Below are 15,865 nucleotides of genomic sequence, written 5' to 3' on the forward strand. Positions count from 1 at the left end.
AGTCTGAACCACCTGGAGGTTCCGGAAACCAGGTGACGTAGGAGTCTTGGAAGCCGCCGGTGTGTGGTTGATTGTCTGTAGCAGAGCGGCTGAGATACAAGTGGAGTCACGGTAAGAAGGCGGATAGCCTCAAAATACACAGGATAACAACGGAGATTTCCGTAAAACATTGAAGTCTAACTCACTTGCAAATTATATACAGCGCCGGTGAAAAAAGACCGACGGCTGTTGTCATTTGGGAAAATCAATTTTAAAAGAGACTAAAACCTGGCACTTTACCCTGCTGTAGCGGACTTGTCATAAATTGTACTGTGCATAAATTCTTATCATAAACTTTTTATCAGGAAGAGACATTATTATTTTTAAGTTCTTTCTAGAAATACATTGCACCTTCTGGTTTCGATACGAATCCAATTTGCATTTATTCATTGGTTTTTATATCAACATTTAGATTGTTATTGTTTTAGGGAGTGTGTGAATGGTTGAAAGAGCAACTATAGTTGGGGCTAATAAATATAATATAGGGGTCGGCGGCATTAGGGGCAGCAGATTAGGGGTACATAGAGATAATTTAGCTGGCGGCGGTGTACGGAGCGGCAGATTAGGGGTTAAAAAATTTAATAGTGTGGCGGCGATGTGGGGGGGCCTCGGTTTAGGGGTACATAGGTAGTTTATGGGTGTTAGTGTACTTTAGAGCACAGTAGTTAAGAGCTTTATAAACCGGCGTTAGCCCAGAAAGCTCTTAACTACTGACTTTTTTCTGCGGCTGGAGTTTTGTCGTTAGATTTCTAACGCTCACTTCAGCCACGACTCTAAATACCGGCGTTAGAAAGATCCCATTGAAAAGATAGGATACGCAAATGGCGTAGGGGGATCTGCGGTATGGAAAAGTCGCGGCTGTAAAGTGAGCGTTAGACCCTTTCCTGACTGACTCCAAATACCAGAGGGCGGTAAAAACCAGCGTTAGAGGCTCCTAACGCTGGTTTTTACCGCTACCGCCCAACTCTAAATCTAGCCGTAACTGTGCATATAAATATTTCCCTTTATTTATTTTGTTATTTAGTAACTATAAAATACATATAAACTGTTGTGCCTTGAATATAAATGCTAAACATTTGTATCTTACCTTTACCTATGTATACAGGTTCACTCCATACACCCCAGTATTTTCCTTCGTTACACTTTTTTGCTTGGATTTGAATGGCATATTTACTTTCTTTATCCAAATCAGAAAACACATACTCAGCTTTGCCACAATCAATAATCTACAATTTTGAAGAAAAATTTAATGTAACAAGTTCAGCAGATAATGATTATAAACCAGTGTTCTAATTTCTGCTCAGATATTTTACAAAAAACTTTAAATCATCACTTAAATAAAGTTAACATTGTTAATAAATTACAATGTTATGACTACATTAATGAATCTTTCCAATATAAGTGATGCATTTGTGTTGAATTTAAAAATGAGACATACTGCAAAATTTATTTAGGAGTAAAAATGTACATTTTCATAGGGCTCAGCTGTTAAAAACTCACCATTATGGAGATAATCCATCCTCTTATTTTACTGAGCATTATATTGTAAGGTTAGTGTCTCTCCTTAACATAAAGCATATTAGTGAACTCCCCTTAATGAGATACACAGTTTCCAAGATAAAATATGCTTTTAAAACATTGCAATCACAAGGCATCTTACAAAATCTTGACATTACAGAGAGTTGTAGAGAATCATGCCCTAAGGACCTTAAGTGAAAGATTGTATATATTGCATACTAACATTATATATTTTACAAGCAATTAAAAGAACATGCCACTATATTTAACTTACTTTTTAAATATACTTAATAGGACAAAAAAGTCAAAATTAAACTTTCATGATGCAGATACAGCATGCTATTTTAAACACATTTTCATTTGGTTTCTATTTTTTAATTTGCTTCATTGTCTCTAAATCATTTGTTGAAAAACATACCTAGGTAGGCTCAGGAGCAGCAATACACTTTTGGGAGATAGCTGCTGATTAAGGGATGCACATGTATGTCTCTTGTCATTTTTGCACCCAGGGCTAGATTATGTGCGGGCAGGTAACGTCAACGTGAGCGTGATATTGCAATATTGCGATCTCATTAACTTACTCTTTTTACATGAGCTTTCATTCTATTGGCTGGGCACCTCTATATAAGGAGGGAACCTTACATTCAATCTTCAGTGTGCTGTGGTGACAACATGAAGACGGATCAGGTGGAAGATCAGAAGACGATCGCTCAAGAGGATAGAGGAGCACCGCCAGGGGACCGCCGCTATAGACCCGCCATTGCCCCCCAAAGGAGCCAGATTTAAGATGGTGAGTAAAAACCTTGGGGTTTAGCGTTAGTTTTTTTTTTGGGGGGGGGGTGTCAGGTGTATAGTTGTTTTTTTGCAAAATAGCTTAATCACTTTTTTTTTTAAAGAGCTTAAAGGGACAGTCTACTTGAAAATGTTTATTTTTTAAAAAGATAGACAATCTCATTATTACCCATTCCCCAGTTATGAATAACCAACACTGTTATATTAATACGCTTTTTGCCTCTGTGATTACCTTGTATCGAAGCCTCTGCAAACTACCCCCTTATCTAAGTTCTTTTGACTTGCACTTTAGCCAATCAGTGCTGACTCCACAGGAGTTTGCACAATGTTATCTATATGACACACATGAACTAGCGCTGTATATCTGTGAAACTGTCAAAATTCACTGAGATAAGAGGCAGCCTTCAAGGGCTTAGAAATTAGCATATGAGCCTACATAGGTTTAGCTTTCAAAAAAGAGTATTAAGAGAACAAAGCAAATTTGATGTTAAAAGTGAAAGTTTAATTTTGACTAGACTGTCCCTTTAATCACTTATTTTGCAAAATAATTATAATCACTCGCTCTTTTCAGGGCGATTTTTAGATATTTTTTTTAAAGAGTTTTTGGGGGTAGTTTTAGTATAGGTTTTTTTAAGGGAGCTTTTTTTAGTGTACAGGTAGCCCTCAGTTTACGCCGGGGTTAGGTTCCAGAAGGAATGGTTGTAAATCGAAACTGTTGTAACTTGAAACCCAGTTTATAATGTAAGTCAATGGGAAGTGAGGGAGATAGGTTCCAGGCCCCTCTCAAAATTGTCATAAGTAACACCGAATACATTATTTTAAAAGCTTTGAAATTAAGATTTTACATGCTAGACAGCATTATAAACCTAATAAAATAATCACACAACACAGAATATATAATTAAACTAAGTTAAATGAACAAAAACATTTGCTAAACAGAATTATTAACCTAATAAAATAATCACATAACACAGACTTCACTTGCATTTTTCTGCAAACAGTTTTTTCTATGCATTCCAATCTGGACTGTGTTATAGACAGGAAGATCTTGTTCCTTTGAAATCTGCTCGATAGCTCAGGTCTGGTTAAACTGATTAATTTCAGCGTGCTTGGCTTTGCTGCAACACAAGCGGACAGCTCCACCTACTGGCTATTTTAATAAATGCACTGCTTCTCAATGATTTTCAATAGCAGTCACATGACTGGAAAAAAAGGTTGTTATTCTGAAATGGTGTAAATTGAACCGTTGTAAAACGAGGGCCACCTGTACTTTAATTTTAGGTTAGGGTTTTAACTGGTAGTGGTTTTATTTTTGTTAATGTTTTGTTTTTTAATTGTAATGTTTTTTTTTAACTTAGGGGGTTCTAAGTTAGGGGTCTTGGGGGGGTTAGCTGTTTAAATAGCTGGTTAAATAGTGTAGGGTTTATTGTGGTGGAGTAATGACGGTTTAGGGACTAAGTAGTGTAGGGGTTATTGTAGTGGGGGTTGTGGTTTTTTAGGATTTAATAGGTTAGGGGCTTTATTGCGTTGGGAGTTGTGTTGGTTTAGGGGTTAATAGTGTAGGAGGTCAATAGTAATGGGGCCTATGGGGGTTTAGGGGCATATGGTAGTTTAGGTGTTATTACAGTAAGGGGTTTATTGCGATGATGGTTAGAACGCGAGTATAGGTGTTAAGTTTTTTCAACTTCTCTGCTCCATTGAAGTCAATAGGGTGAATATGATATCACAAACGTGATAAACCCTGGTTAACTTTTTTGCACGCATTGAGTTTTATGCTTGCGCAACATTTTTACTTTCAAATTGTAATATGAGCACTACCCATGTGCGCAAAAGTTAACCTTAGCAAAGTTAACGTGCAAATGCTAAATAGCCCTTAATTTATTTAACTAGTTCCCAGAAGAGCATTCGTAAATTAATCAAATTTGATAAGACAAGCAAATTGGAAAGTATTTTTCTTTTTAAACGTTTTGCTCTCTCTGAATCGTGAAAAAAAAAAAAAACATAAGGCAAGATTACAAGTGGAATGCTAATGATAGCAGGGGTCATTTAAATATTAATAAAAAAAAGTTTTAAAAGGGTTAAAATAGATATGGTACATGGCAAAGGTTTGACCGGAACAGGCTAGAATGTGTGTGTGTGTGTATATATATATATATGAGTCTTTTGCTCAAAGTCTACCTTTTTACTTTCAACTTGTAATACTGGTGTTAATGCAGGTGCACTATTGTTTTACTTTGTGCGCAGTTAGCGGGCCACTGGTAATCTGGCCCAATGTATTTTATGTCCATTTTCTAATTTGATTATCTTTGGGCTGTGGCATACATCAGGACACATATTAGATGTAATTGTTAAAGGTGTCCTATATATTTTTTATATTATTTTAAATATATAGTTGCACATTAAAGTTATTTATTTCTTTGTTGATTTGTTTTTATATTAATTATTATTATTATTTTAAGGACTATTCCTTTACCTAATAAAACATGTTTTTTCTTTGATGTGTTTGGAGGTTTATGTCTGTCCATGAACAAAACTATTAATTTAAACTCTATTTTAATATTTAAATAATGTATTAAGCGTAATCTAAAACTGTAATTAGATTTTGATATATCAAATTGGAAAAAAATATTTATGGAACAATACAAATGTGATGTCTATATACTAATTTGAACATCATGCTGTACAGTAATTTTTTTTTATTTATGTTTGCAAAATGTGTTTTTTTTTTAAACCGGTTAGAATTATTATTTCTTGTATCTGAAACAGATATGGCAAATAACATTACCCTTACAAGAGGATCCGTCTTTATTTCAAACAGTTTTAGTTTGTATTTAATACACGTTTTATTCGTATCATTCGATATCATTAGAGAAGGTGGTGGATACCATCTGATTTCAGTGTTTCCATTTAAAGTTGAAAGGGAAATGTTTGTTGGAGGATTCAACATTTCTGTAAAAGAAAAAGAAAATATTACTTTCTTATCAATCATAATTAAAACAGTATAAAATAGCTTTATGCATTGAAATGATAGCTAAAACTATACATGTTTTATTGGCCTGATTTAAAATATTACAATATTCCATGTATGTCTCATTTTATTACTGATCATGCCTTTTTCTGATTTTTTTTCATCAATTTGCAATTAAGATAACTTGAAATATATTAAATTAATGCCACTTTAAATATTTATATTTTCAGCAAAAACATCTTGTTTTATCTCTAAACAAAAAGCTCTTAGTAGACAATAAAATCTATCTGCATGGCAGATTTTATAAAAAAAAAAATTTTTTTTTTTTTTGGTTTATGTTTGGCTAATTATTGTATCTCCTTATGTTAAAAAGAACTCTTTTGCAACATTTTGTTCAAAGGAACAAAAAATCAAAAATGTCTTTTTATGATTCAGATAATTGTGATTTTAAACAACATTACAGTTTTTATTTGTATTATAAAAAATTGCTTTATTCTCTTGGTATCCTCTGTTGAAGCAACAATTCACTACTGAGAGCTAGCTTAACACCTCTGGGGATTCATTGAGAAGAGGCATATCCTGTATATTCAGCAATTAATCAGTCACTAGATACCAGTAGTGTATTACTGCTTCTGATCCTACCTAGGTATTCTTTTTGATAAAGGATAGCATCAGAATCAAGCAAATTAGTTAATAGAAGTTGATTGGAAAGTTGTTGTTTTTTAAAGCTGAAACTTTGGGCACTGTGGTCAAATAATATGATATTGATGATATAATTGCGGTCTAGTGAAAACTGTTTTCCCTTTTCCTCAGAATAAAATCCAAAATTTCGATTTTACCAAACCAGGCCTTACTATTCTGTTTGACAACTCTCATTAGTTGGTCAACTTTCATTATTTTATCGCACCAAAAGAACGTCTGTATTGTTGCTCCTTCACCATAAACTACGTTGCCTTGCTATCTCAGACTGCCATTTTCCATAGATTCACACTTAAAATGTCAGATTATGTTTTAGACTGCTCAGTTGTTAACTCATTGTGATTGACTCATTTGTATGTGGGGAGATCTTTAGAATCTAACTGGTTATATACATTTGATGAGTTTGAAAAATAATGTTATAAAGTTTGTCTCAAGTTAAATGCTAGGTAAAATGTATGTCACTGTGAAAAGGTGTCATGGAGCCATGTGCCATAAATAGGGGCACAATGAAAATATGGTGAAATGGGCCAAATATAGTTTTCCATACCTAATTATGCCACAATAAAAAAGAATCCTGAGCTGTGTATGTAATTAAGTTAGATGTTGTAATGTGGTTATATGACTATTACTTTTCTCATTATATATTTTTCTATTGAAAGTGACACAATATTAAATAACACTGTGTGTGTTTTGTGTTTTTTAGTTAATTTCTTTATTATTTATTGCTCTTATTTTTCCAAAGATTTGCTGCATTTGCATTCAGTAAAACTAAATCTTAAAATAAATTCCTGAAAACAGAGAATTACATCTGATACCAATTTGTTTGTCTTTTATTTTTTTTAACTAAATAATAATTATGTGTTGCAGTTGGGGTACTTATTACAAAAATATGCCTTTAGGGATACTTGCTACAGAAATGTTGAGAAGCACTGTCGTTGGTAACCTTGGGTAAATGATAACACATAGCAACAACCCTTGATCATTTAATATCCATCTTTCTGAATTTGTTTTGTGAAAATACAAAGTAATTGTTGTTGTCTACATTATAGCACTGCAAGATACCAATTCTAAATAAATAAACAAACTTATCACAGCATAACAATATCTACTTCTTTGTCTTAGCATCTTAAAATATTTGTTACTTGTTTATTTTTATTAATTCCCCTGAAACTGCAAGATCATTCCTAATGCAGGTTTTAGAATTGAAAATATAACAATAAATTATGACATATATTAGCTTAGCTGCTGCAACCGCTTCCTCAAAAAATAAAGAAATATGAAATGTGCCTTGTAGCAATATTTAAAACCATATTTCATATTGCACACAACCAGAATTCCAGTATGAAGATATGTTTTCTCAAGGCAATGGAAGAAATCAAGTAATCTTTTTCAATAGTTCTTAAACTGCAAATATTGAAACTATTAAGTGATGAGGTTTAAAATACTTCCAAAAGTTCCAAATCTCAAGGTACAAGAACAAGGTTTAATGAACTTATGTAGAAGGTTGGTTACACAAGGTTCTAAACAGGGATTTTTAAAGCATGATTTTTGTGATCTGAGCAGAAGGCCTTGGTTACCAAAAAACAAGACAGAACAGCAAACTATTAAATCCAGATCACAAATACATGATTGCTGATACACATCCTATTTGGGGCTACTATTTATTCGCTCTCACTCACTTACTGCACTTGAATTTGGCTTTATGAACGAGTCGGTTACCACACGTATTAAAAGTGAAAAAGTAAAAAGTTTGCGCACTAACCAGACGCACAAAAAACAAAGTTACTATGTCATGACCGCATTAACGTATGCTCCTATAGACTTCAATGGAGTCACCCAAGTTGCGCAAAACCGATCGCTTTATCTAAAGGGAGCTAATCTGATATTGGGTATTAATATTTCATATTTCAATGTTCTAATGTTCTTCCCATAGAATATGTTCTATTTATTCATACATGCATATAATATGGTAAAATCTATCTATCAATCAATCTATCATTATACATATGTATAAATATATATCGGTATATATATATATATATATATATATATATATATATATATATATATATATATATATATATAAGAATATATATTTAAAAATACTTAGAACATATTCCCCTTTGAGAAGAACATTGGAATGTGAAATACACTAAAAGCAAAGAATAACACTGTGTCATCTATCTCTTCCCTTTCATTCTCTTCTCCTCTGATACAATATCAGTAAATTTAAATACTGCATCGTTTCATTGTTTTACAATTTCTTCCTATAACCTCTTTCTAGCTCTCCTTTTCCCTCCACTATTTTTTTCTCTCCTCTCTCACTTTATCCTCTGTTACCATCATCTATTGCAGTGTTATAGGTTTAAGACACTAAGGGGCTTTATTTATTTCACACTAATAGAAATGTTCTAAATATTGTATATTATGATACTTTTTTTAAAAAAATGTTTAAAATTAACAAATCTTCTATTGTTCCTCAGTAATCTTTACAATTGTAACTTACCTATATTTGCAGTTCTAAACCTGGTTTTACGATTATTCAATCGAATCTTAATTTTTTCCCCAATTTCTCCCTTCTGGAGAGACTTTAAAAATATATCTTTCATATGGCATCCAATGTTTTGCATCTTCTGATTTAATATATATTGAGGACATTTCATTAATTCTGATCTTTGACTGCAACACAACAAAAAAAATATTTTAATGTGTTTGTCATTGTAGAGCAGGAATGTAGAATGTGGAAGTAGTAAGAAGAAAAAGAGTAATTTCAGACCATGGTTCCTCATGAAGAGATGAAGAGCAAAGTAATTATCATTGGTCTTCAAATCTTCAAGTCTTCCAAGTCTTCAGGATACATCATCAAAACAGACTGATGTATATCAGTAGTAAGGATTTGCAAGAATCTTGCCCTTCATGTGTTTTTAAAAGAGGATTGCGAACCACTGGAAGGATCTTGAAATAACTATTGCACAAATATCTGGTGAGAATGAATTTATAGTGCAGAAATAATGAGCAGCTTTGTTATAAAGAGACTTAATTAAAGAACCATTCTAACCTAAAATGACATACACTTATTTTTGCATTACTGACCCAAGGTAACTAGGGGTAGATTCCAATCTTTCTGATATAGTCTCCAATAACTTTAATAATAACGGTCATATAATATGAGAAGCATGGTTTTTTTAATTACAAAACAGATTTGGCCACTAAAAGCCAAAATATGGGAATGAAAGGTACATTGTACCCTATATTCTTTTCTTTGCATAAATGTTTTGTAGATGATCCATTTTTTATAGCCTGCCTGTGAATGTTTTTGTAACAATGTATAGCTATACTTATTTTTAATAACATTGTGCTTATTTTTAGACTCCTAACTAAGTCCAAAATATCAGTTGTAGACTCAAGTCTACAGATTCCTGCTTGTTCCAGCTCCTGCCTACGCGTGATTGACTGTGCGCGGGCAGGGGCGGGATTGCACGTGAGCGCAAAATTGCGCTTGTGTGCAATGTTGATTACCTACGGGTAATTTTGCCCCGCCACAAGCAAGCTGAGGCGTACAGGGGCGTGTATACGTGCCCCTGTACGCCTCAGCTATGATAAATCTAGCCCTTAATATTTTACCACAACCACTACCCAGTACCTGAGAACAGGCCTTTATATAATACAAATGAGACCTAATATAAGGATATATATTCCTGTAGGAAATGAGTTAAGGTCTCAAAATGCAAAACCAGCATTTAGAATACAAGAATAAACATTGAGAAGTAATATCCATAACATTTAACATCCAATAACATTAATACTGTGCAGCTGGTTTAACAAGTTATCATTTAAGTCAAGTTTTATTGAAAAATATAACAGTCAATTAAATGGATGAAAAGATCAAAATCTACATGGGTGCATTCAGTTTTAGAAAAAATATTTCTAACACAAATTTTGACTGTTTTTCAGAGGCATACACACATGCTGTGAGGGCCATGCACTAATATTCAAACACCATGGGGTCGATCCGATAAAAATCGTCGCCCGCAAAAGCCGCCATCTACATAAACTAACCCCCTACTGTGAGCCCCTAAAACTACCACCATCTAACTAATCTATCCCCTACTGTGAGCCCCTAAAACCGCCACCATCTACCTGATCTATCCCCTAATCTGACCCCTTACACCGCCGCCAGCTATATTAATATTATTAACCCCTAATCTAATATCCATAAAGTAATAAGCTCTATTACCAGCCCTTAAAAGGGCCTTTTGCGGGGCTTTGCCCCAAAGATAACAGCTCTTTTGCCCTATAACCTGCCCTCCCTACACCGCCGCCACCTATATTAATGGTATTAACCCCTAATGTAAGCCCCTTACACCGCCGCCATCTATATTAAAATTATTAACCCCTAATTTAATCTACCTACCCCGCCGCCAGCTATATTATCTATATTTACCCTAAGTATATTATAGTTAATATAGTTATTACATTATATATATTAACTATATTAACCCTAATTAAATTAGGGTTAATATAGTTAATATAGTTACTATAGTATTTATATTAACTATATTAACTCTATCTAACCCTAACACCCCTAACTAAATTCTTATTAAATAAATCTAATTTATATTATAAACTAAAATATTCCTATTTAAATCTAAATACTTACCTATAAAATAAACCCTAAGATAGCTACAATGTAATTAATAATTAGTGCGGGTGATTTAGACTTTAGTCAGGTTTTGTAGGCGCCGGCAGTTTCTAACGTGCCGTAAGTCACTGGCGACGCCAGAAATTTGTACTTGCGCAGATTTCTGGACATCGCTGGTTTATCCGACTTTCGGCACCTAAGCCTCTGACAGCGCCGTATATGTGATAGCTCGAGTTGCGAGCTGAAACTGCGGGCGACGCGGGTTCCCTCGCTTGCGCCGCAAACTACGCCGTTTATCGGATCGCGCCCCATACCTGTTCAGATAGCTGGCAGTGCATGTAAATACTTAATTTGTTTCATACAAGACACTGTCTGAATAGGCATGGTGGTTAAATACTAGTGCACAGGTCCTACTAGTATATGTTCGTATGCTGCTGAAAAACTGTTATAACTTTTTTTGCTGATAGAAGTATTTTGCAAAAAAAATGCTATTTCAAATTTCAATTTTAATTTTTCTGTCCCTTTAATGTAATGTTTTAAAAAATAGTGCATTGGTATGTAAAGAGACTAGTGGAACTATTAAACAAGTAAAGGGAAAACCAGAGTTGGAGTATTATTACTCAATATAACAGTATTTTAGAAAACAATATAGATTTTTTAGAGCATCAGAGGTTAAAAAAAAATACCTTAATGAAATGAAAAATTGGGCATTTTCTGGTGAATTGTTCTCTATGTCCCACGAACAATTTAAGCTAGTCAAATTGTATATAACACATGCATGATTAGAGGTGAAGGCTGAAAAACAAATATTGTCTGTATTTAGTTAAGAGACAAACACTATATTTAATGATAGTTCATTTACAATAAATAATCAATTACTATTTAGCTCCAATGTTTTTGTCTTCTTTTTACAAGCCATTCCTCTCTATTAAAAACATCCTGGAAAACTACAATATTTAGGTTTTTGAATGTTTTTCTAATTTATTGGATTCACATTGAATGTTTGATCACTATCTTGTACTATTTTTCATCAGGAAACAATTTCTGAACATTGAATAATATTGTAAGTGTGTTTTTAGTGATCAGAATCCTAAATTGCCTTTGCCAAGAAGACTAAAAATACTGGAATAAGCATAACATACTATTATAATTTTTATTATTATTATTATTATTATTATTATTATTATTTTCATTTTTACATGTCTTAAATCTGCAAACTAGATTCACTAAGAAATTGAAATAACTATCAAGTTAACTTTTTCTCACAAATTCCTTATCTTTCCTCATCTTTGACAGTTGTTTAATTAAAATACGAATAGTTGTGCTTTTGTATTTAAAATGAAGGTAAGCTTTGATGAATGAAAGCACGTTTTTTAAACATACTATTAAAACAGGGGCACTTTCATTCATCAAAGTTTACAAAGCAGGGAAGAGGAACAGAGGCGCCAAACATGGCCTAGTAACGTCAGGGCATCAACACACACAGGACCAACAGGATAAAATATACTCACAAGTGAGGCGCACCCAGACGGTGCTATTGAGGCAGACTGGAACTAAAACAGTGGTCCAGCTCACTGATCACCACCAGTCAAGACTCCAAATCCAGACAATCCTTAGGAAGGCAGATAGATTATATCCCCCACTTAACGGCTCCAATTTGTGGCTGATGCTTGGAAACCTGGAGGTGCCTGACTCCCATGTTACACCCGTCCCGAGGCTTTTATGACTGGTAAGTACTTGGAGCTGCTCCTGCTCGACAAGCCTCTTTCCCACAGCCGACATGGATCCTCCGCAATATCCTTCAGGGCAGGCCAAAACTTTGCAGTGGTTTTCCAGGTGAGGTGTTCTTGTCCAGGATCACTCACTGATGCTTCACTCCCACTCAAAATACCAAAGATAGAATAGGAAATAACTGAACTGCAGAATGAGTTAGCCAGTCTGCAGTTCAGTTATTTCCTATTCTATCTTTGGCCTTTTGAGTGGGAGTGAAGCATCAGTGAGTGATCCTGGACAAGAACACCTCACCTGGAAAACCACTGCAAAGTTTTGGCCTGCCCTGAGGGATGTTGCAGAGGATCCATGTTGGCTGTGGGAAAGAGGCTTGTCGAGCAGGAGCAGCTCCAAGTACTTACCAGTCATAAAAGCCTCGGGACGGGTGTAACCTGGGAGTCAGGCACCTCCAGGTTTCCAAGCATCAGCCACAAATTGGAGCCGTTAAGTGGGGGATATAATCTATCTGCCTTCCTAAGGATTGTCTGGATTTGGAGTCTTGACTGGTGGTGATCAGTGAGCTGGACCACTGTTTTAGTTCCAGTCTGCCTCAATAGCACCGTCTGGGTGCGCCTCACTTGTGAGTATATTTTATCCTGTTGGTCCTGTGTGTGTTGATGCCCTGACATTACTAGGCCATGTTTGGCGCCTCTGTTCCTCTTCCCTTTTTCAGATCACGATACATCAGGATGACCGTCCTATGACAGAGAGCTGCCTTCTACTTCTTTTAGGACTTTTGTTGTGGACATTACTGTGATACTCGCGTATGCTTACATCTAGACATTTTGATTTGTTTTTCTGGGTGATTTTATTATATATTGTTTGTATTATTTATATCACCAATTGTTATACTTTTGTTATTTATAAATTAGGTAATAGATAGCGTCCCCTATGAGTGTGGTGTATAAATTGTATACACCACTCTCTAATATTTTTATTTCTATAAAGTTTACAAAGCAGCTGTTTTGATTAAAAACCTACCTTTTTTTCTTTTCACAGCCAGAGCAGCTTCCCAATCCTGGAAATCCTCTCTTTACACATCAGCAATGACTAATCCATCTTCCTCCAATCACAGCATAGCCTCAGGCAATGACCACCCTGGGGGGAAAGCCGTGATTGGAGGAAGCCGGATTAGTCATTGCTGATGTGTGAAGAGAGGATTTCCAGGAGGGGGAAGCTGCTCTGGCTGTGAAAAGAAAAAAAGGTAAGTTTTTAATCAAAACAGCTGTTGTAAACTTTGATGAATAAAAGTGCCCCTGTTATTAATAATATTTTTAAAAAAACGTGCTTTCATTCACGTTTACCTTCACTTTAAAGCCCCAAATGGTAACATAGAATTTTGAGAGATTTCTTACTTGAGGATCTAGTCCAATATTTTAAATTGTATGTTAATAATATGTCAAATCAAATCTGTTCTTTGTGTATTACCACAGTGATACTCTGTTGAGGACATCAGCAAGGGCAGTACTTGCATATCACATTGAGGTTTCCAAAATGTCACCTGAATTAAAAGATGTATATGAGAAGAGGCCATAAAAAACAGTAAAAGACTAAACCAGAAATAATATACTATTTTTGAGTGACTGATTTGTTAGTGCTATGGTTGTGTCCTTTTATCATGTATCATGACTTTTTTAGGAGAATTAAAATTGATAGATTGGTTACGCTATAAAACTCTTCTCTACCGTTTTTATATATCATTAGGTTTTTTTAATTTGTTTTGCTTTTTATAAAGAGGGATTATTGATCATCCAAACTAAAGAAGAAAATTATATATATAGTAGCGGTGATGGCCCCTTAACTAGAGTAGTATAAATCATCTTTTTCTTTCAGGATCACAGGTACTGTTTTCCTCAAAAATGGAGAATCACAATAGTAAAGCACAATAAAAACAAAACATTTGAAATAATAGAATTTATTCACTATCAGCTAGATTATGAGTTGTGCGTTTGTCTTTTAACTCTGAAAGTATGGCATTTTCAGCATTAAAACAGCACTGCAGCCATTACGAGTCTTGTCGGTATAACTGTACCGCAAGCCTTTTATCCTGTAACGCAACGTCAGTCCCGCACTCGTAAAAACTGTGCTTTTTTATGGGATTCCCATAGCGCAGCCATTAGTAAGTAAGGCTAAAAAACCTACGTTACACCCTAAAACAACAAGATCCGTAACGCCATCTAAAAGCAGTAGTTATGAGTTTTACGTTACAAATCTGTAACATAAAACTCATAACTAAAGTGTTACAAAGTACACTAAACACCCATAAACTACCTATTAACCCCTAAACCGAAGCCCTCCCACATTGAAAACGCTATATTAAATGTATTAACCCCTAAACTGCTGCTCCCAACTTCGCCGCCACTAAAAAAATGTATTAACCCCTATTCCGCTGCTCCCCAACATTGTCACCACTATAATAAACATATTAACCCCTAAACCACCACCATCCCTCATCGCAAACACTATTTAAATATAATTAACCCATAATCTGCCATCGGCCCACATCGCCCCCACTATACTAGTTATTTAGCCCTACACCGCCGCCACTATAATAAACCTATTAACCCCTAAACCACAAGCCCCCACAACAAAATATACTAAAGTAAACAATTAACCCCTAAACCGAAAGCCCCCACATTGCAATAAACTAATTTAAACTAGTAACCCCTAAACCTAACGCCCCCCTAACTTTAGATAAAATTACAATTTCCCTATCTTAAATTAAATTAAAACTTACCTGTCAAATTAAAAAAACTAAGTTTAAACTAACAATTAAACTAATATAATTATTAAACTAAAATTAAACTAACTACAAATTTAAACTATATAACACATTAAAAAAATCCTAGCACTACTCTAAAAATTACAAAGTATCTAAATACATAAAAATAAAAAAGACTAAATTACAAAAAATAACAAACACTAAATTACGAAAAATAACAAACAAAATTATCCAAAATAAAAACACCTAATCTAATAGCCCTATCAAAATAAAAAAGCCCACCCAAAAAAAAAAAAACCTAGCCTACAATAAACTACCTATAGCCCTTAAAAGGGCCTTTTGTAGGGCATTGCCCTAAGTTAAACAGCTCTTTTACCTGTAAGGAATTAGAGCTGCTAAAATCTTATTGGCTGTTCAAAACAGCCAATAGGATTTAAGCAGCTCTCATTCAATTGGCTGATTCGAATTTTTCAGCCAATAGGAATGCAAGGTACGCCATCTTGAATCGCGTACCTTGGATTGAAGATTCAGTGTACGGCGGCAACCGTTTTATTTTTTGTGATTTTAGTGTTTTTTATTTTTTGTAACGTTAGGTTTTAGTGTAAGGTAGCTTAAGCTTACATTTTATTTCACAGGTAATTTTGTATTTATTTTAACTAGGTAGTTAGTAAACACTTAATAAATATTTACTAACTAGTCTACCTAGTTAAAATAA

The 15,865-nt window shown here is 34.3% G+C and overlaps 1 protein-coding gene across 4 annotated transcripts in view; it reads right to left on the reverse strand.

Moving 5' to 3' along the window:
* Positions 1-15,865, reverse strand: part of LOC128653239 (interleukin-5 receptor subunit alpha) — a 125,262-nt gene that overhangs the window by 18,308 nt on the left and 91,089 nt on the right. For all 4 annotated transcript variants that reach the window (XM_053706425.1, XM_053706423.1, XM_053706424.1 and 1 more), the window contains 4 exons: positions 11,345-11,453; positions 8,523-8,695; positions 5,135-5,298; positions 1,127-1,265 (listed from right to left, as the gene is read on the reverse strand). In XM_053706425.1, coding sequence (XP_053562400.1) covers positions 1,127-1,265; positions 5,135-5,298; positions 8,523-8,695; positions 11,345-11,453 — 585 coding nt within the window. The remainder of the gene's footprint in view (positions 1-1,126; positions 1,266-5,134; positions 5,299-8,522; positions 8,696-11,344; positions 11,454-15,865) is intronic.

The sequence above is a fragment of the Bombina bombina genome, chromosome 3 (genome assembly GCF_027579735.1).
Source record: "Bombina bombina isolate aBomBom1 chromosome 3, aBomBom1.pri, whole genome shotgun sequence".
In the NCBI taxonomy this organism is placed as follows: domain Eukaryota; kingdom Metazoa; phylum Chordata; class Amphibia; order Anura; family Bombinatoridae; genus Bombina; species Bombina bombina.